This window comes from Channa argus, chromosome 3, assembly GCF_033026475.1.
Source record: "Channa argus isolate prfri chromosome 3, Channa argus male v1.0, whole genome shotgun sequence".
NCBI classification, from domain to species: domain Eukaryota; kingdom Metazoa; phylum Chordata; class Actinopteri; order Anabantiformes; family Channidae; genus Channa; species Channa argus.
The window spans coordinates 29,869,462-29,892,597 of record NC_090199.1 but is presented as its reverse complement, the minus strand read 5'-3'; the positions used below and the strand labels follow the sequence as shown (position 1 = coordinate 29,892,597).

Here is a 23,136-nt window from a genome sequence, read left to right as displayed (position 1 = left end):
CTCTCAAACGAACAGAAGGCAATGAATGTCAGGTAGGAAGAACATATTGGGTTAAAATTTGGGTTTTGCTGTAGGGAAATTTGCACATGATTTGTTAGAACTGGCAAAAAACATGCAGCTACAATACAAGTCTTTTTGCATGGGCTGTTATTTCCATCATCTTTTCCTTGACTAATAACAGTGATCTGTGAATTAAATCTGAACTTCCCAAATAGAGGATGAGGCTGTCTACCATGGCAGGGTTTTACGTAAAAGTAGTAGCGTACTATTCGGCAACCGATTACGGATGTGTCCTGTTGAGCGTATTAAAAATATATTGGTGTTCTTGCTTCTACAGTTATGAACACTTGTTCATGTTGAGTGCTAAATTTCCATCTGAGTGGACAGACACACCATGAGTTATGTTTCAGGAATGAATTCGGATTTTTGGTTTGGCCTGCAGAACACCTTGATTGAAATTCTGGCCAAGCTGGGCTGAAAACCTTTCTTCCAAGTCAAATATTGTTGTTATGCTTGAAACTCAATGATGGTTTAAAGTGATGATGGGTTCTAGCAGATCCCCAAGGCCCACCAGAAAGTTTCAACCTTCATGTAATCTGTTGATGACCCTGAACGTTGAAGAAGACTGATGAATGTGGTGAAATACCTGACACAACGCCAGCATCTCTCTCGCTCTGTATCCCCAGGTCTGTGTCAATACCTCTCTCAGTCATAGTGGGCCATGTTGCTACATCTCTCCTAGCTCATCATGCTGAAAATGACTAATAAAAGATTATGAACGCACTTTCTATTTTCTGTCCCAGTGACCACCTTTGTTTCTTTTTATTCCCCCCCCCCCCCCCCCCCCCCGGAACCCCCATCTCTCTCCCTCTCTCTGCATGTTTCACCCATATTTCACAAACCCTTGGAGTCTGCAGGGTGTAATTAGTAATAATTTCAAAGGAATTTTCTGTGATTTCTCCGTGGACAATCCAGGTCAGTCTCATTGCTCCTTTCTGAAGGTTGTGTCCATCTCAACTATGCATCTATAAATAACCATTAAAAAAAAGGAAAGCGATCCAGCAGTAGTAGATTGACAGAGCTTTACTGCACATCTGTGTTGCTCAGTGGCTTAAGTGGTTCAAAAGAAAATATTTAATAAACATTTCATGTAGTTATTCAAAAAGCCCTGGATGCCAAGAGCTAAAGACTTTAGTGATGGTTCAAGATATTCTGATGTCAAGTTTTTAACTCAGAAAAAAGCAAAAGCAGTGCTCTTGATGTATCACCAGAAGTTTGCTGTCTAGATAAGAATTTACTAATGTTTGTCATCCATGGTTAAAGGATCAGTATTTGCACCTAGATTAACAGGGAATGGCCTTGGGGGGAAGGGGGAAGCAGACTGAGTCAATAGCAATATAACCAAGAGCTGATTCAGCCACCTGAGCCAATTCTAACTATAGGCTTTATCAAAATGTGGTAAGATGTCTGGCTTCTGAATCGGAACTGGGAGCTGGTTCTACAGTGGTGGAGCTCGATAGCTAAAGGCTCTGCGTCATATTCTACTTCTAGGAACTAAAAGTAAACTTGCACTCTGAAAGCAACGTGCTCTAGTAGGATAAAACTCTACTATGAGGTGTTTGGAACCAGCACCCAGTTCAGATTCGGGAAGCGGACACCGTGCTATAGGCTTAGACTGCTGGGGGACCCACCCCACTATGCACTGAGCTCCTTTCCTCCTCTCGTCCCTCTCCCCTCTCCTCTCACCCCACATTTAGTTAATTGTCACCACTCTATGACATTAACTCTGTGTGTTTTTTCCTGTAGTTGTCTTTCTCCGTCTCCCTCTCTGCAGGTGTCCCCGACTTTGGAGCTGTGTGTTTTCCAGTGTGCAGCTACTGGTCCAACCAACCTGCTCGATGTTTTGTTTTGTTGCCACTTTTTGTTGCTCTTTTATTTTCTTTCTCTACTTTTCACTCACCCCAACTGGTCAAGGCAGATGGCCGCCCACCCTGAGCCTGGTTTGCTGGGGGTTTCTTCCATTAAGGGAGTTTTTCCTCTCCACTGTTGTCTAGAGTTTGCTCAAAGGGAATTTTTGAGTTTCCTCTATACGTATTTGTAGTCCTGAATTTATTCTGTAAAGTTCAATCAGAGGACCTTGTTGTGAATTGGCGCTATATAAATTAAGTTGAATGTATTTTAACATCTAGCGGTTGTGGTGAACATAAGACTGTGACACAGTATTCAGACCCTTAAAGGTTTGATTGAAATTATTACTTTGTGAATTGTTATCTTTTTCTGCACGTTTCTATAAGTCAGCCTTGGGATGGACTGGTCTGTCCAGGATGTACCCTGCCTTTTGCCCAATCATACCTGGGAAAGGCATTACCACAACTCTTTGCAGGAAACAGTAACTGGTTTCAATAATGGATGGATGGATTTTAGAACATGTAGCAAAATGTAAAGGCTACAAATAGGTTTTACCTTTTACCTTCAAACTGGTTCAAACTGTTTTTGAGAGTAAGTTTTAACTTCATGTTAAACTGTCAGTTTGTCTATTTCTATTAGTGGCTTGGTTCCATCTTGTTAGACCGGTTCTGGACGATAGACAGTGTTTGACTCATTTGAAAGTTAGGAGGGGTGCAATCAGTGTCTTTGGTGGGTCGTTTTGGATCTGTTAGTTTAAATCTTCTCATTACAACACGATCCCCCCTGTACAGAATAATATGGTTCAAGTTCTAGGAGCAACCTGTTCCTCTGTACCGCCCCATTCCAATCACTGTGTGTGTGTGTGAGCATCTCTAATCACTTATAGATGGAAGCCAGGTGGATGAAATTACTCACATGTGCTCATGTGCACATGTACTCACACGGTTTTTAACCATTAAGATCTATGCACTTGACCCTCAATTATCTCTTTAAATTTCATCTTTATTTCTAAGCTGTCTACACTCCCCTAAAGAAAAACAAACTTTGATTTTCATTATTTTCAGTCCTGTATTTATCTTCCTTTTTTCTGAGCCAAAAATAAGCAGTTTATCTCAGCACTTAATCTGTCATGCACTGTGAAACAATCAGGGAGTGAAGGTTTCGACTGAAAGAGACAAAGAGCGAAACTCCAAAGGTACAAGCTAAGCTCCAGTATTTACATCATCATATCTGATTAAATTAATCTATGCAAAATTTTATTTATTTTCAAAATAACCTTCTAATGTACAGTCATTAGCCACTTTATTAGGTACACCTTCACAATCCAAAGAGCTCCATTTGTGCTGCTCCTCAGCCTAGCTATTCAGATATCTCCCCTTTACTTTTCAAATTAAAAAAGTTACAGTTTATATGTAGCCTACTTATTTTTTTTTATTTGGAAGAAAATAAACAATCCAATTCTTATGTTAATATTATTTCAGTCAGATAAGCTGATATTTAGTGCCTACAGGCTCATTATTACCTGCAATGCTACATGATGTTCAGCACAGAAGGGTGTGGGGAGTGATGACAATAATTTTCCCTGAGCGTGTCATGCTGCTGCTGATGCTGCTGTTCTCCATCTGGGTCTGTTCAGTTGGGCCTAATTTTGAATCAGGTCAGATGTTGTGTTTGGCTAGGTTTTCCATGTGTCTTATTTGGGAAGGGGCCCAATGTTTTTGTTTTTTTTTGCTTAGAATTCAAAAAACACGCGTGTGGAATTTGGAATGACCACTGGCATGCTGGAGTTTCTCCTTTATCAGAATAGCATGTCATATTTATAGATTAGAGCTGCAGTGGTTGATTATTCATTGAAAAATAATCTTTTCTGTTTATTATTTGCTGCTAAATGCCAAAAGTTCCAGAAGTTTGAGCTACTCAAATGTAATGATAGGCTGTCTCTCTGTGCTTGTTTCAGGACTGGATTGATGGTCAGACACAATGTCTCAACATGTTGTTACATTGCAACATCTTCTGAGTTTTGTTAAAATAATGTTTAGTACTTTCACTCTGATTCAGCTCTCTGGGACCCATTTCGACTGCCCAGTATTAACGCAGCACTTTTGACCCTTGTTGCTCTTTGAACTCAAAGTATGTGAGGGCTCATTCAAAGTGTTGTGACATCTGAAGGTTAACCAGTTGGTCGTAGACCCTCCAAAGACTGACCTGCGGACCTCACCAGTTGACACACAGTACTTTAGGTTGCGTGAGTCTGAATGGGAGGTGGTGGTGGGGGTGGGGTGGGGGGGTGGTGGTGTGCCGTGAAGGGGAGTGAATGGAGGGTGAGAGAGGGTCAATGAGGAAAGAATGCATAATGAATTGAGATTGTCGGAGCTGAGAGGCCGACAGGCTGTTTTTCTGCTGAAAACCTGCATTTCACTTTCAGAATATGTTTTTATATTTACAGAAAACAATTTCTTCTGCATACTTATCTGTGTAACAGGTGCAGTCGCTGTGAAAATCCTTAAACTCCTATTTTATTGTAATTGTATTGTCAAATATACAAACTTTCAGCTGTTTGCAATGAACAGTTCAAACAAGAACTATTTAAATAGCTCAGTGGAACTGAGGTTCCTTAAAAGTCAGCACACTTTTTCAGCTTTTAATGACTAGTGCAGTCTCAAAGTCACTCAATTCCTTCATGAAGTGTCTTCAGTCCTTAGTAGAGGACCCTTTTGCTGTTATGACCTGCTGCATGGGTAATGGCCTCCAGTTGACATATTCTTGGATTTGCGTGCTGCAATTTTTTGTTCAAATTTTCCTTTGTAAGCACACAATGAGTTTTTTTCCACCTCCCTCGAGAGCAAACTACACATCATAGTAGAGCAGCTCTTAATTTGACATTAGATTAATGTTGAGATTACACGTCTGTCTGATCATAGAGTCACCCCGACATCATCTTTAAAGTCTGATTGCATGAGAGAACAGAAATAAAAAAAGTGTCATGACATTGTTTTAACTGATCCATTAACGCATTAATGAAACAGTGGATGTAATGGTCACAACCACTACAAAACCACCGACTGTCATCAGTATGTAGCACTTAGAACACTGCTGTTTTGAACGTGAGTTTGTCTTTTAGCATCATGAAATAAGTGGCATTGACAATAACCAGGACAGAAAATTCTGTCTGTTGATTCTCTTAAATAACCAGCAAACCGTTTTTAGAATCTTTCAAATAGTATTATTTAGTCCATTGACACTCACTTCCACTCACATGAGGCGATGCTTAAGGTGCATTAATAAGGTAAATGATAAAAAGAACCTGCATGACTAAAAACAATCCCAATTAAGTGTGGACACTGAACCTTGAATCTGCAGGGACGTGAAAAACCACATGTAACCACAGAACCAGGATTAGTGATACAGTAGCTGCATTTTTTTAGCAGTGGTAGTGGTTCTTTGCAGCACTGTGTGCTACCTTGTCACATGGGTTTTGGTACATTTGGGAGTTTTGGTCTACTGTAAAGCAATTTCTACATCCGCACAAAATGCCGTCTGATTACATCATTTGACACTGTTAGAATCATCCCAGAGTTGTGGGCTGGACGTGGTCCAGACTCATTCTGAATGACTGTTTGGAGCTGACCCAAGTGTTCCAGTCCCAGCCCGCTGCCCGATGCTCCACTAACCATTATAATGTCATATTACCCTGATTTATGTACATAATCTCTCCAGCTAATTTTGTGCCAGGAAGGGCACAAAAAAAATTGTCTATATATACTGTATGCAGAAGGAAAACAATGTGTACTTTCTGTAAACAAATGGAAGCAAAAACTTTAATGTGACGACAGTTATGGCTGTAAAGTTTATCTGCACCGGGAAAAACCCAGATGTGTTTTGAAGCCACGCATTTATGTTCTAATTTGTAATTATTCAGATACCATATGCATAGAAATAATAGTTATCATAGTTCAGCTAATCTTCCATATTTTCCACCAGGCACTGCCAGTTATTACTTTACCAATTTTCAGTGAGACAGGAATGTGAGACAGGAATGTTCGTTAACCCACAAACTAGTGACATGAAAAGGCCATTTTTTTTCAATAACCCGTTTAGTGGAATGTTCTGACCAAACTGATAAGAGTTTAGTGCCGAAGCTCAACACTGCCCGATTTGTTTATCTGGAGTTGTGCTGGATACAGTTGTTTGATCATTTTTTTGTGCATATAAATATGTTAATAATAGCTTTATTGAGCGAAATCCCTTTATTAAAGATAGAATAACTTACAGTACTAGACACATCCAAACTACTACAGATTTCTGTATAGTGTCGGCAGCAGCTGCAGTAATCTGCTGTTGTGGGCAAAGCTGGTGTAAATCTTTCCCCTGCAGCCTATGTTTGCTGTTTTACACTTGGTTCCATTTGTGTTTGATGTTCTTGTTGAATGGTTGAAACTTTTCAGTGTGACACCTAGTAATTTTTGACTCTACACTGTGTATGTATGTAGTGACTCTGTGTGAGTCCACTGCACCTTTTACAGTGTATTAAGAGCCAGAGACAAATTTCCAGCCAGCCTGTTTGCAACAATGTCCTTTTTTCATCAGTACAAGTCATTCGGTCTCCTGGTTTGGGACCCACTTAATTATTCATGTACATTCTTGTGTCAGTGAGTCCATGACCTTTTCCAATTATTTGAACTGTAATGATCCAATTTACACATGCGGATTGTTCAATTTTGTAATCTAATCGAATCAAATCGAATCTAATCACATTATTGCAGTTTTCATTGTTTTCTGCCTTTAGAGTGTCTGTAATGTTTGATCTGTTGTTCCTAGAACAAGGTCCCTCCTCTGTCCTCTGGGTTCTCATCTAATCCCAGGCTAATGTGTGATTCAAACAATTAATTAATTTGATTTTTGCATAAAATTCCATCTTTGTGTTTCCCTGAACAGTTTTTCCTTGTTAAGTTGCAATGGAATTAAAGGCACATAAAGAAGGTATTTTGTATGGAAAAGGCTAAAACATATGTCCACTTCGATAAACATCCACTTCATTATGCCAATTTGATATTCTGAAGACTAATGTCACCTTCAAATAAAGTTTTCAGATTAGTTTAGTCACAATTTCTTAGTTACACTAAACATGAAAGGCAGTGAAAATGGTGCCCAAATATTCTTTCTGCGCTGCCATATTTCTTCCAGTGTCAACATTTCATTTACATCAGAATGTGATCGTAATCATGAATCCTGTTATAAATAACGCTTTAAATTTAACACAGTGGTTACCGCAGTGACAAATAAAACAGAATTAAAACTTCACACCCCTTCCTTCACTATAAATCGCATTGTGACTGAGTCGTTAGTTCAGTTAGTAGGTGGAGAAATAAACTAGTCTAAAATGAAAACTATTTCACCTGGAGTCTTCCTTACAGCTCTGCGTGTGACTGATTGATCTGTTTTCACAAATCCACGCACAGCTTTCTGCTAAATGACCCACAGCTTTTAACCATAGGACAGTCTGCGCTTTCAGGTCACATGAATTGCACTGTATGTAATCAGCCGTTTGTTCTCAAGCCTTAATTTGGTTTCTCATTCATTTTAAATAGCATGACCAAAGCCGTGAAAAAAATAATAAACACACGATACAGTTATCATCTTTATGAGATTTTCAACATAAAAATAAGAAATTATAACCATGTAAATGTAGAAATCATGGCAGAGCTGCTGCATTAGATTGTACAGGTGGTCATAATGTTATACCTCACCAGTGTATCATGCAACTTTTTACTAATTTGTGTTGTTAATGCTGTTTTGTTTGTCAAATCAAGTTTTGCTTTGATTTGCACAAAGCAAAGACAAATGTTCTTACTTTTTAAATTGTTCAGTTACGAATTTATTGAAAATGATTTGTCAAGTGAGTGTGTATCTTAATTTTTTTCTGCTATTAGGAATTTAATTTTGGTTGTTTATAGTCTAATGCCATTTTTTTAAAAATATGATTACATCGTCCCAAAATTGAATATGTGGTTAAAAATTTGATTTGAGTGCAGATCACACTTTTAAGACAACCTCTGAAGGCAAAGGTCTTTATGGATCCAGACAATTTGATTTGACCTGAAACAGGCACATGGAAAACAGACTAAACCCTGGTGTGCACATTAATTTTAACACATACCTGAGATCTGTGGCAGCAAAGCTAGATCAGGCCCAACCAACCCACCGAGTTCCCAGGTTGGGTGTTGGTTCCTTAGAATGGATGATGTAATATGTTAAAGAGACACAGTTAAAAAATAATTTGACAACTTTAATATTGAGCTCAGCCAGTTCAGGTATCATTCCATGAATGGCAGGAGTGTCGGAGTACACAAACAAAGTAGAATGATGAGGGTGTTTATTTACAACCCCAATTCCGAAATATTTGGGACAATGTGTAAAAAGCAAATAAAAACAAGGATGCAATATTTTGCATCCTGGACGAATGCAAGAGGCATCTGATAAACACAGAGGAGTGATTGATATGTTGTCTGTGATGCAGGTCCGGAGGAAAATGAAGTTTAGGTGGTTGCCAGCAGTGTGGGTTGGGGGTGTGGGGACCAGTTTCCGATGCTGACATGGTCAGAACTGTAAACACGTCAGCAGCCTGAGATTTGTCTTGGTCTATGTTCACGTCTCCAAGGATGATTAGAGGAGTTTTGTTGGCATGAAGTGGGACGGCACCATATCAGTGTTGGTGGTTGATACAGTCACGTGGACTGTAACCACCACAATCATCCTGATGGCATCATATTCCAATAAGGAGACATTTTCCAGTTATCAGTAATGAGAAGTGCAGTTCTACCTGCAGGAATCAGGTAAACACACAGTGAAATTACACAGGCTTTTGAAATACAACATGAGACGGTGAACGAAGCACTGCACAAAAAGCTGTAAGGAAGCACAGAAAGTAATAGAAGATGTCCTCCTGTGTCCTTACTCAGGTGGACTGAGCAACCAGGCCGATGCTTCCACCGACAGTTCAGCCCAAAAGTTTCCCTGAATAAGGAGACTGCAGCTGAAACCACCACATTGTAACGGACGTCATTTAGCTGTGTTAACCCAGTGGTTTCATTTGAGTCTTAGGAGAATTTCAAAGTGCATATTTTACACATAACAATGGTTTTACACTATGGCCCCGATGTTTTACAGCTTATGTCTATAGGAATAAATATCACTCAAGTTTCTATTTAGACCAGCTGTATAATCTCTTTAATTTCCTGTTTCAAACTGTTAGTGTTGATAATGGTCTTCGCTGGTCTTCGACATAATAATCATCCTTGTTTGATTCAGTGGGGACTGAAGCTTTGTAGTTAACGGAGGGATGAGGTGGAAGAACGAAAAACTAATTCCAGCCTCCGTAAGCTGCTAATGGCTGTGGTCCATGTGAGTTACTAACTGTTTACTGCTCTGAGATGTTTAAAGTCTGAAGCTGTTTCATGCAGCAATAAATGACATCAGCAGTTACTGTTGTCTGAGGTAGCATCCTGCTCCTACACATTGTGTGTGTATTTGTATGTCAGGCCAGACACACAAACACTTGACTGCTTAACAAACACACTGCCATGATGAATTTTAACTTACACACTCAGAAAGAGGAGCGCAGCCCAACTACTGACTCTGGGGGAGACCACCAAGCTAGTGGTTTGTTTGGCAAAGAAAAGCTGTGGTTTCTGACATTACATGCTTTTGCAACATACACACACAGACATAAATACACACTTCTCAGCATATAACTTGTGTAATATAACCATGAGTATCAAACTTGAAGACTTTGGAACCTACAAGGTTGCGGCTCACGGTGTTTGTCTTTCTGTCACTGAACAACAAAATTAAGATGAATGTTGAGCTGGATAACAGCCTGAGGTAACAAACCATTGCACTTTGTGGAGGTGTGTGCTGTGATTACTTTATATTGCCTCCCAGAGAGCAACTGGGACAAACAACAAGACTCCCTCACAAGGCCGGTGGCTTTCCACAGGCGTCTCTTCTAATAAATGTCCCAAGGAGAAAAAAGAGGGACTCCAAAGTTTCTCTCTGCCTCCCTCTGTCCTCCCTAAAGAGTCTTGCAGAGTCTCATTACAGTTTCCAGCATCTTACCAGATGATGAAATGATGAGTGGTGGCCTTGCATGTTTCAAGTTTATTTGGAAATGACTCGTCTGCTAAGATCTTTTTTCACGTTTGTTTGAGTTCAAAGATTTTGGTGATGTGGATGCCAAGGAATTTGATGTTGCTGACTCTCCTGACCGTGGTGCCGAGAGTCTGCCTCCACCGGAAATCAACACACATCTGTAATGTTGCTAACACTAAGGGGTCGTTGTCTTTACATCTGTTGACCTGTTGCTCTACCTCATCCCCTAAAGTGTTTGTTTCTCCACCACCGTGCTGCCTTGGATAATATTCCATAGAAGAAATACAAGCTATTGTAAAGGGTTCTCAAGCACGATAGTACAGTTTACTTTATTGCAGTGTCCTACATGGTTTATACAGTGTCTTAAAAGGCACTTGGAGTTTCCTCTATTGCATGTGCTCTGTGTTTGGGCATCTGTATTTGGGTCTTTTCCACGTCTGCTAAGTCCGATTGTTTTGCCATCTGTGTTCAGTCTTCAGCTCTGCTCTAGCAATATTTCACTCACTCCAGGTTTTCGTTTCTGGATTTGTGATACAATGTCACAGTCATTTAATCAAGTTTTAAGTCCTAAAATCTAGTTTTCTTTTAATGGAAGAAAACCACTGACAGAGCTCTTGTCTGTTTCCCTTCTTGTTTTCTAATATTCATGATTATTACTTCCGAAAAAAGGGAACAAAAAGAAAAGGAGCTGGGCAGGTAAGTCTGAAGTCATTTGGATCTGGAGAATTATATTTTAACAAAAAAACATCTCCCAGACATACACAATGCTCTTCTAGTGGATTTGGAGTGGCCACTTTTATTGACTTACTATTTTTGTGCAAAGCTATGCACATTTCTGCCCTCTTTTATCTGAAGACCTTTCTGAAACTAATCAGCTTTAGGTCAGTGTTGTAAATATACGGAGATAAGGTCTCTGCTGGGCTCAATAGTCTTTTACCTCGTCTAGACTTTATCATACATCTGAATATTCAGGACACAGTGGACACTAGTCTTCTGCATGTACTACATTAATACTTGGCAGTTGAGTTTGAATTTGTGAGCAGCAACAAATGAAGACAGCAGAGAGAAAGGACTCCTGGATCTTTTCCTAGGGACTTATGCTGAGATAAAGCCTGTCTGCGTAAAAAGCTCAAACCAACCTGAGATGCAGCTGCTGACGTAATGCAGTAGAACATTAGTCTCTGGCTGAAGCTCTGGGGAGTCTCATAATCACAGATACCACCTGATCTGTCTGACATGTGTGCGGTTGTCTGATATGTGTCTGGCCTCTCATCTGACACTTTTGATGCTGTCTAATTATTTTTCCATTTTCCAGCGTGATATATATTTGTAGGTATAATATTCACTGTCTACAGTTGTCCGCCCAATGAACTTATTCTAATTTATTTAACTAAACTCTGAAAGCTGTCAATCAAAGCCTGGTGTGGATCAAACAAATGGCCCAGCAGGCGGCTCAGTCTGATTTCAACTTTGAACTTTGATTCTGTTCATTTGGGGAGTCAAATCAAACATCGAAGAGATTTTTCTCTTCTATCATTGTAAAACTGTGTTATAGCAAAGCTACGATACAATTCATCTGCTGAGTATAATCTGGTCGGAGAGAAAAACTCTGTATGCACTGTGCAAGATCATTTATTAATTGTGACAACACGTACTGGATATGCATCAACAAATGAGTGGGATCAGTTTTTGCTACGTGTCTCATTTGTTCCTGTTTCTTCTCCTTTGGTTTTCTTGATATTTGCAGTAATGACAGTTCTATGTGAGCTCAAAGGTTCCGTTAAGGTGAGCAAGGTATGATATTACGTCAAGTGAGTGATTGTGTGAGTAGAGATATAAATGTTCTAAAGAAGTCACAGTTTCTTTGATCTCAGCCACTGAAGCTTGTAACTGCTTCCAAAGAGTCACAGGGATTTTTGTGGCCTCCCTCACTAGTCTCTCTCCAGGGCAGCGTCTACGCAGCTGTCCTACGCTGAGGTGGGGTTCGGTGTCTTGCTCAAAGGCACTTCGACATGTGACCGGAGAATCGAACCAACAACCCTGGAATTGGTGGATGATTTTTGAAGATGATGAAGTTTACGAGTTGCTATGTTTAATTTATCAGTAAAGTTAAGTAAAAGTCGGAGCCAAGTATGAGCAGCTTAGAGAATGCAAACAAATGCTCCAGTTCCAGCTCCACTTCTTTAGGACTGTAATCTCTGTATATTTTAGCTGAATAAAGATCTAATCCAAGCCAAAATAATTACTGGGTGCAGTCCCAGACACACACAAAGAGAAAGAGATGGGGAAGACAAACTGAGTTTAATGTTCAGAAACATAAGGTGTATGTCCTTTTTCTACTGATCATATTATTAGAACCTTTTGGGGCCTGGTGGCCCAATGGACAGAGCATCCAGTTGGGATGAAAAATTCCGTTTGATAGAATCCCACTCCACCAGGCCTGGCCCCACCCAGCCATCAAAAGCCACCTCGGTGCAGGTCCCGAGCCCAGATAAAATGGGAGGGTTGTGGCAGAAAGGGCATCCGACGTAAAAACTTAGGCCAAATCAACATGCGGAACACGGTTTCCATGGTGGTGATCCCTGATCGAACAAGCCGAAAGCCGTTGATCTTTGTATATTTTTACAACCTCTCTTCTTTCATTCCTCTCCTCTGCAAATGATAGCAAAAGAAAGTGCTGTGTGCTTCCCAAAAGTAGGAGGCGCTTTGGGCTGTGGAATTTGTCGCCTGTATCGACGGTGACAATATACAGTACTTTTGTAGCTTGTATGACTCTCTGGCATGAATTGACTGAAGGTTGGCTATTCACTGTGTTAGCAGCTAGTCCACTGCTGTGGTCTACACTAAAAAAGAAGAGGATCTTCCCACAGGGGACTAGAATTTAAGTCAAGTCCAAAACGAGTCTACTGTACGTACAGTATGTGACATTAAGTGCTTAAGGCCAAAAGTAGAAGTCTACACATTTCTGATTAAACCAAACCCAAAACTATCTTTGCTTAGCTCCAGTCCAGCATTTTCAAGCCTTTAGGATGCAAACCAGTATTACTCTAATCATAATTTTGGTGCCATTGTAACAGGGAGGGAGGTGCCATTTTGGGGCCTGGTGCCAAAGGGGTGTTATTTCAATAAATGCCTCTGCAGGTTTTATGACAAACAGCCTGTGGAGGTTTGGGTTAGACGACTACTGTGACACTCACCTTTGTTACCTAACGTTCCTCATGGGACCTTTAGGCTTTGAGTTGGAAGTTTTGAGTTTATATTTCAGACACTGGAGGACAAAATTGCAAAAACATCTTGTATACTAACTAGGAAACTTTGTTTTTTAAGTAGATTCCTACCTCTTCAGTCACTCAAATTTGCCACGGAGTCTTTCAAATGAGAGATACACCGTTCTACAGCAATGACAAACCAGTCGAAAACCTGGAGGCCTAAAGAACAGGGACAATTTATTAAAAGGCAGACGGCAAAAGAAGGTTGTCAGTGCTTTTCTAGTATTTGTTTTTCTTTTTCTTCTTCTTCTTCTGTAAGTCGCTTCCTTTAGGGGTCACCACATCTCACACACTCATCTCATACACATTATTGTGTATTTTTATTCTGTTTCCTATAGATTGTTGATATGGTGATATGGGCTTTTCCTCCTACTAGTAGCAAAAGATTTCCATTGCCATTACAGTCAACCCTCAGAGAGTTGACAGTTTGGCCTATGTTACCAAACAGTGTTCAGCAGGATTTTCTTTGTCTTTTCACAATTTTCCGTCGTTGTTGTCCACCCACTAATCCACTGTCTATACACTCTCCTGTGGCAAGGAACTTGAATTTATTCAAACTCACAGTGGGTTAATAGTTTTTGTTTTCTGGCTGCAGTTTGACTGACTTCTACACTGGTTCTTTATCTCTTTATCATAGGCTAAACCAAAGTGCATTTGTTGCCTAAACTTAAAAAGAGAAACTACAGATGAAACTGTGGAGACAAACTCATGTCTGTGAAGTCACTTGGTCAACCATCAACCCCATCTACCTCATAGCAACTGTAGTTCTAATAATAAAAGTGCTTCTCTCATTAGAAAAAGTCGTAGACATTGTCAGTGGTTACTTTTTCTTAAAGACATAGTTGTATTTTTTAATTTTGTGGACAAGCTGCTACCTGTAATGTGCTTGGGGTTCATTGTCATGTCCAGGGAATCTTTGATATGTGGTCAGGAGTAACTGGGAGTTTAGCCACTGACCCTTTAGTCCAGGTACAGATCTACTGGGATGCCAGGTTACGCCGACCCAGCCTCATAACCCAAATGAGATCGCTGCCCTACAACACTGACAGGAGATGGAAAAGCTGACTAATACCTGGGAGAAAAACATAGGTCAGAGTAGTAGTTGACAAATGTAGGGATGTTACAGAAATGTATTTTTACTTGCTTATCAAGTGTGTTTGGATAAAAAAAACTGTGTTGCACTTTGGGTTTGTATAATAGGCAGAGTTATGCACATTTGTCATTTATCACTAAAGTTAGAAGTTATATGAAAGAAAATTATCCAATTATTATTGTAAGTTATATGAAGGCAAAAAATATTGAAAAGTTTGGTTTTTAACCTACTGTGTAAGCTACCGGCTACTGCTTTACATTTTTATCCAAAGTGATTAACAAGTGAAGTACAAGGCAGCTGAAATCTGAGTCAAGTGTGTGAACAAATAGACTTTTTGTGGAGAAGAGTTTTGTTTTCAGCAGTGTTTTGAACACTGGGAGTGAGGCTGCTGTGGTGGCTCGTCCACCATCGTGGGATTTCTGAGCTGATGAGTGTTGCTTGGGATCTTTTATGTGGTGATGGGACCACCAGATGGTATTCATTGGCAGAGCACAGTGGGAAGACTTGGAGACCTGAATGAGGGAGTTCAGGTAGGCAGGTGCTGTTTAATTGACCACTCTGTAGGCAAGAGACAGAGCTTTGAACAACTCGATCCTGATGTCCCTAAAACGTGAGGCATTTTTAAAGTTAGGGCAGATGTGGAGGCTAAAAATTCCAGGAAACTTAACTGTTTTGTAGGTTGAAGCAGGGTGAACACGTAAAGTGTAGTTTCCTGGACAAACCGTTTTTATTATTTGTCGCTTTGTTTTTGCTCTTTTACACAATATGCACACAGACGTGGTAAAATCTGAAAAATCCAGACCTGATGAACCCACCACAGTAAATTTTCCTCTCCCTCATACGAAATTTAGTTCTAGATCTGTTACTTTTAAAGGGGGCGGCTGTAGCTCAGATGGTAAGGCAGGACCACAGGGTCAGTGTTCGAAGTGTCTCTGGGCTGGACACTGAACCCCTAACCCATTCCCATCCCCCAGCTGTGCAGTGCCGGTCCAAGCCCGGTAGAAATTGGGGAGCATTGCTTCAGGAAGGGAATCCGGTGTAAAAAAACCTGCCAAATCAACATGCGGACAATGACCCGCTGCGCCGATAAGGGAAGCCGAAAGGACAAAAAAACATTTTTTAAATAAAAAATAAAAAATCTGTTACTTTTAAACCCTTGGCAGCTGCTCCCAGACAAAGTATCTCAAGTCAATCTCGACCAAAAGATTCACTACAGTAGTTGAACTTTCTACTACCAGACAAGTCAAGTGAAAATGTTTTGTTCAAGCGCTTACAATTCACCTGTTCCTGAACCAATTGAGCCACAGCCCCTCCGAGTTGAACAATGTTTAGGATAAGATAAATTATTAGTATATAACTGATAATTATTGATGGACACTGTCAGTCCGTTCACAGTTGTGTGGCAGAGTGACGGGTCTGCACTCATAAATTATCTTTATTATCTTTAGTACAGGCACCAGCTTTGGACCCAACAACAGCCAAGCTGATACCAATCCATAAAAGTATCCCATGATTGCTGCGTTTTAAAAATTCTCCCTGGTCACAGCTGAAATACACCATCCATAATAAAACACAGATTTAGGGATTGGGAGTTGTTTTACTGAGATGGATGACTGACCTCAAGGTTCAAACCTCTGGAACATTGATTTCATGGTTAGCTGAAGTGAGCTATGAACGACTGGCTCTGAGTGTGGACATCAATCTAAAAACCGACACCACGTTTTTGAAAACTGCAGCGATTTAGCACATGCACAATCTGATGTTTACAGGCTAAAGCCACTAATCGAGCAGCTTTATTGTGTTGCCAACCATATTCAAAAGTTTTGATTAGTCTGTAGGTTTCAGTGTTGCCATTTCAAAACTGTTTCAAACCTTTGAATCTCCAGGAAATCTTAGCAGCAAAAAAGGCCAGAATGGTAAATGTCATCATTGCTGATAAAACTGATCTTAGGTCCACTAGGTCTCCAATTCTTTTCCAGATGTTTCTCCAAAGCCTTTGGATTCAGAAGTTGTACATGCCTTGTGCATGAATACCCCTCCCACACTATCATAGATGGTGGTTTTTGAACTGGGTGCTGATATCATGTATATCCTATTATTTTGAAAAGGCAAAGAGAGTAAAACAGTAAAACAGACAATAAGCTCACATTCCCTTACTGTAGATGCCATTTCAGTGTCTGCTGGTTGTCTATGTAGTGTTGTGTAGGTGACGTAGAGTGTGTCACATTGTGACTTGTGTCCATACTGTGCTTAAATGATTCAGCATATTCATTCATAGATTAGTTGCTTCTGGTGATTGATTTTAGGAAGAAGCTTCACTTGGGGCTGCTGGTGTTGGAGTGGAGCCTCCTGTAACGCCTGTAGATAGGGAGTCGAGTGAATTGATTGGTTGATGATTCCTCTCAGCCTGCACTGACAGAATGGAGCAGTAGCCAAACCAAACTGAGAAATAGTTGGTGAACCAGTATCCAGGGATGCAGATGAGCTTTCTGTACACTTAGCAAGACTTAAAGGTGCTGTTGTGCCTCTTAAAGAAGAATGAAGGAGTTCAGTGACCAGGTGAAATCAATGCAGATATTGAGTTTGGCCCATGTTTTTGAGTGTTTACAGCAAAAAACGAGTGTGATACTGGCTAATATTTTGACTGTATTGTAGGAAATATTATTATTATCTGCCATTTTGTTTTGTGCCTCCAAAAGCAGTGCGGTTTCAACAGATGCCTGCTTCCCTCGGTGGCTGTGCTGATTCAACAAAGGGTTCACTGGGTCATATGAGAGGGATGGAGACAAACTATAGAGGCATTAAAGCTTTACAACAGGTGGGCTTGTGTTTGCCCATGTGTGTAGTTCAGGGTAGTTCTGTAAAAGCATGACTTTCACTGAACTTAACCATGCAGTACAATATAGGTGCAATACAACGCAGCTTTAAGTTCTTCTGTTGATTAGCTAACATCCACACATTGGTGCTGACATGCACATCATGTACATGTAGGTCACCTTCTCAGCAGTTTACAATCAGCAGAAAGTTGTAGCAGTAGCTTATTTTTTGAAATGATGCTAAAGTCGCACATTTATTATCAAAAAGAACAAAAAAAAAGCGACAGAATGCCAACCTTGTCAGAAAGTAGCTGACATTAGCAAGGTTTGGGTTAGACAATAAGGTTTAGTGATTAGTGTTAGCGGTCAAGGTGATAAGCTCCAGAAACATTCAAAAAAAAAAAAAAGACCAACTTCTGGGACAAGTTCCAGCTGAGGAATAAGTTGAACATCTTGGCAGTCTGTGATCTTTGTCTGCAGCCAGAGCCTCTGACAAAAACTGCACTTTAGGTCTAGGTGTCAAATTTGCATTGGACTGATTCACTCTGGGCCTCAAGATGAAGATACCGTATACAGCAGGTCATGTTAATAGTTACAGTTTCATGCCTGTGCAGATGTCTGATGATTAATTAATACAGTTTGATGGCTCCCAGACAGACCCACTGTATAGCTAAAACCTTATGCTACTGCCATGTCATCATGTTTATGGCAGTGGCCGAAATTCAACTGATCATGTAATGTGTTATTTCATGTGTACACTTTCAGTGCTAGTCACCAGTGCAATGAAAATCACTCCACATGAAACAAATGCGTAAAGACATTAGCCATTAGAAATGTTTGTGTAGGACCAGAAACCACAGGATTTTCCCAGACAGCAGTATCAGCTTTCACTTTTCACAGCTTCTGTTTTCACACTTCAGACACTCTGCTTCGCCTCGCCAGTGTGTGTGTGTGTGTGTGTGTGTTTGTGTGTAAGTGAAATGGGACCAGCTGAATTTATGAGATGCTGTGTGCTCTGATTCCTGTGGATCCTGTCTCATCCATGCAGGCTTTTAAATATTTGTCTGTCACAACATCCTGCGATTGACAGGTTGTTTCAAAAGGCAGCGTCACTACATTTCTATTTATGCTGCATTTATTTATTTAAGTTTATATTTAAGTTAATTATTTCTACTTACATACCAGAAACGCAGGGATACACTAATTACAAGTTTGCTGTTGAAATAAAAAGATGGGATTTGTTTGTACTTAGCTACAACTTTTTACTAAAATGCCAGTTATTGCATTGTTCACATCTCTTTCATGTAAGCATCTACTCACTGTTTCACCTTTTGTAACACCTGCAATTAATAAACGTTGCTGCCACCTTGTGCCCTTTATTAGTCACTGTACCTATTTGTAATTGTACTGATGAAATACATACTTCCATATTTATACCTTTTTAAATAGTTTATTGCATCAGTGAACTACAAAAAGGTGCAATAAACTAAAGACCTTTGGGTTTAATATCAAATGATGGATATGAGAAGGAACTTCAGAGTTTTTGCTTTTATTTGATATACTAGATATTTCATGTATTTCCATATATTTGAAACTGCATAGAACATAGCATCAAATTATAAGTGAGATAAAGGAACAAATGGTCATAGTTAGTTAAAGATAATACAATTGCATATATAACTGGATGTCTCTTGTTTATAAAAACTGCATCCAGCCTGTGATTCACTGACATCACCGCATTGTTAGTTTCTTCTGATATGCTTTTCCAGGTATTTGGTTGTGTTTTGGATCATTGTTTTTGGTCAAAGATAAAGTTCCTCCTAATTACATAGGATATGTTTCTCTTTAAATTATAAATGTCTCTGCACGTCTGAATTCATTCTGCTGCTTCTATCATGAGTTCCATCATCAATAAAGCTCAGTGAGCCTGTTTCAGAAGCAGCCATGCAGCCCATGAAATGATACTATCTCAACTGTCTCACAGATGAACTTCAGCAAATTCTTTCTTCTTGCACACTTTGATCCTTCCATCACTTTAAAAGAGGTTAATCCTTGTGTATAAAAGTACATAAAAGGTGGAACCTTGTGGTTTGCTAATTCCCGCCTCACCTTCTGATTCTTCCTGGTTTCAGGGCTTTACATCTTGTGGTATGGCCTGCGTATTTGAGCTCATGAAGATTTCTTCACATGGTGGATTGTGATACCTTTACTCTGTGGAGTTGTTGTTGATCTCACTGATGGTTTTTAGGTTTTTCTTCAAAGCTGCCACAAAGCTTCTGTCATCAGCTGTTATCTTTCTTTGCAGACCTGTTGCTGCTCAGTTCATCAGTGGTTTCTTTCTTTTTCACAACATTCCAAACAGTTGTATTGTCTATGCTTGATATTTGTACAATGCCTTTGTTTTTTGCCATGTAAAACTCAAGGCTAAAACCAAGAGTAGACATTTAGCACCATTTTTTAAATATTCAGTCTCGAAGGACACAGTTGGGTAATTTTTGATTTTGCTTTTTAACACCTGTGCCATTGGACACAGAAGGTGATTTGTTCCATGTTGTTTAACTTATCGGGTAAACCATGAAACCAAACCTGATATTGTGATATTCATAATTATCTTAAACCCAAATAGCCACCAAAAACAATGAAATACCATTGCTGTTCCAATACCTCTGGAGTGGACTGTATCTGTTGGAGGATGGGGTCTTTGGCAGCATGTGTTTAGTGAGATTCAATGAAGTACTTTGAAAAGACTGACTGAGAAGTAACACATTGTACCTTCTTTTTCCAGTGAGCAGGTAATTCAGCCAAGCAGAGCACCCTGAGCAGCTGTCTTAGCAACACAGCTCAGTCAGAATGGATGCTTCAGTAAGACCAGAATACATTTTAATCCTGTTCCCCTGCTGTTCTGATCCCAGACACACTGACACATTTTTGGCAGGGAACAGTAACATTGTTGGCTCTCTGTCGTACATGTGCTGCCCGAGTGAGTTCAACAGCAGTTGTGTACAGGCGTTCAACTACCCAGCAGAAATAAACCACATCGAAAACTTACCTGATGGTCCATATGCCTCACTATTGTTTCTCAAATAGCATTAAGTAGTCAGAGGAGTCAGCTCTGATACATTGTTGCAGGCTTTCAGTTAGCAGCAGCAGGAAGACACCACTGAGAGAAAGTGCTTTTCTGCTTAGACATGAACATTTCTCAAGATTTGGACAATGAAGCTCACAAATGCTCTTCCAATAGCAAAATACATGTTAAGTTCATAAACCACAACACATCTGCAGAGGACTGCTTATCTACCCATTCACACTCACATTCTACAGGTAATTTAGAGTGAGCAATTAACCTACCATGCATGTCTATGGACTGCAGGGAAAAACTGGAGGAAACCTTATAGTTTATAGCTTATAGTTAGTAAGTTATGGTCATTCTGCTGTAAGTGTAGACTGCTGGGGGACCCACCCCCCTCTTTTCCTCCTCTCATCCCTCTCTCCTCTCTTCTTACCCCACATTTATTTGTCAGCATTGTATGACATTTACTTTGTGTCTTCTTTATAGTCGTGACTTTATTCTGTAAAGTGCCTTGAGATGAGTTTGTTGTGAATTGGCGCTATACAAAGAAAAACACAAGAATGGGGAGAACATGCAAACTCCACACAGAAAAACTGCAGATGACTGGGGATTAGAATTGGGGACCAGTGAACCACCATGTTGCCCAGGACATGGGATGTATGAGGAAAGCATCAAATTAGGATTTCATTGACTCTGCCAAGAAGTCTGGCTACTTCAAAATAATAAAAGGGAAATAAGAAATATTCTTTCAATCTTGCAAGTTCTACAAGTGTAGAGAAGTATACTGGACAGAAAATAATGTTTCTGCATCTCTAGCCACACCTGCTGCTTCCTGATTTGTTATGACCTAAGTTACTAATGGAGAAGGGAGGGTACATAAAACGTAAGTCAATAAGAGTCACTTTCTTCTGTATGTCAATGTTTTAGTGCCAGCTACATAGGCGTGAAAGGAATTTCAGTGCAATCTCTTGTCAAAAAAACCGAACCAGACAGAGCTAAGAAGAAAAAGAAAAATCACAGTGCTACTGGGAATAAACAGCCCTAAATCGAACTTGCTGTAAGCATTAAAATAGGAGACAAAGGAATGTGACTTTAAATGACCTGACCTGAGAAGATGTTATGGCATCTCTGTTTTTTTCAAAATACTAAAAACTTTCTTTGCAACACCTGATTTGAATTCACCTTTTATTTTCACCCCTCCTCCCACCTGCCTACCCCAAAATACTTGGCCAGCCAGAGTCTAGTACACTATCTGTGGAATTGTTTACACTAACAGCGGGAGTCTCTTGTGTCTTTCAGGACTCTCCTCCAAAGCCAGACATGGAGCAGAAGTTGCGTTCAGCTTCTAGTGTTGATGAACTAATGAGTCTCATCTATCCTTCGTACTGGGCCGCTCTCAAGTGCAGATCCAAACTTTCTGCTGCCAAACATTCTCAACAGCCACAATCTCGCCGACTGATGCCACTGACTGACACGGAAGGGACAACATTCGCTGCTGCCTACCTCAACCTGGATGTCCTTAAAAGTATGTTTACACTTTGGTTTAATATGAGTTATTTTCAGACTTGAAAAAATAGAAATGAAATCATGATTGCATTACTCAACAGCCTATGAAAACCACAGCGGTTCCTGTCTTTTTGAGGAAATTGTTAGTTCACATCAAATTCAACCTTTTTCTTTGGTGTCCGACTTATTTGTGAAATTATTAGGAAATGTATAAGTCAGTTTAAAGGATAAGATCAGTCATTTTCTAAAGCACTTCCCACACAACCATCCATACCAACCATGTCCGTACTCACAGGTTACGTGTTTCAGTCTGCAGCCTGGTCTGTGTTGTAGACCTTCATTGTTTAAGAATGAACAGAAACATCTGCACATGACTCCAAAATGTGAATAAAAACAAATTTTTCTTTGTGCAGTGGTTTGTAATAAGCAAGTCAGCGCCACCACATTTCCAGTGAAATTACGGATATTCAAACATATATCTTCGCTTTGTATTTTGTGTGTGCAGGTATAGAATCGGAGTGGAGAAAAACTCAGTGCACACCCAGGGAAGTGTGTGTCGACGTGGCCAGGGAGTTTGGGGCTCCCACCAACGTCTTCTATAAACCACCCTGTGTGTCCGTCTACAGATGTGGAGGATGCTGCCACTCTGAGGACAAACAATGCAGGAATATCTCCACAGGTTACCTCAGCAAAAATGTAAGCACTAACACTTTAAGCTTTGTGTGCAACAATAAGATTCAGTGTACAAATGCATGGCTCAAATTTTTGAACTGTTTTTGAGAAGTAGTGGACAGTTGATTTTGGTTTATGTAAATAAATGTAAGAGAACCAGTTTTTTTAAATAGCAGTTGAGGTAGAATTAAGGGTTTGTCCCACTTAATACCCCTTTGCATATATGGCATATGTTGATATTGTTGAGATACATGCACTTGGAAGGAAACATTTGAAACCACGTATGCACTTATCTAATCGTACAAGTTTAACATGCAAATGTGATTTGAGCAATTATTCAAGCACTTGATTGGACAAAACCAACAAAAGATAATCATGTGGTTGACTACAGATGTCGGGTATGATGATCATGTTGTGGGAGCAAAAGAAAAACTGTCCACTTAATCTGGCCAGTGCTCATGATTTATTGCACAAGCCCCGTTATGGTGTGTCCCATGCCATAGTCCTGCCCTGCAGACAGACAAGACAGCAGCGACCAGGGCAGAACAACTGTGTGGGTGTGCGTGTGTGTGTCTACTGATCTCGAGGGAACAGCTGTGGTTAAAGGGAAGGAGTTAATAGCATGTGGTCTGCTTTTTAATTGGCCTGTTATGT

General features: G+C 40.0%; 1 protein-coding gene across 1 annotated transcript in view; it reads left to right on the top strand.

Moving 5' to 3' along the window:
- vegfc (vascular endothelial growth factor c) overlaps window positions 1-23,136 on the top strand; it is a 53,643-nt gene that overhangs the window by 5,673 nt on the left and 24,834 nt on the right. Inside the window, exons 2-3 of the mRNA XM_067499181.1 lie at window positions 21,604-21,829; window positions 22,316-22,506. Of these exons, the coding sequence (XP_067355282.1) occupies window positions 21,604-21,829; window positions 22,316-22,506 (417 nt within the window). The remainder of the gene's footprint in view (window positions 1-21,603; window positions 21,830-22,315; window positions 22,507-23,136) is intronic.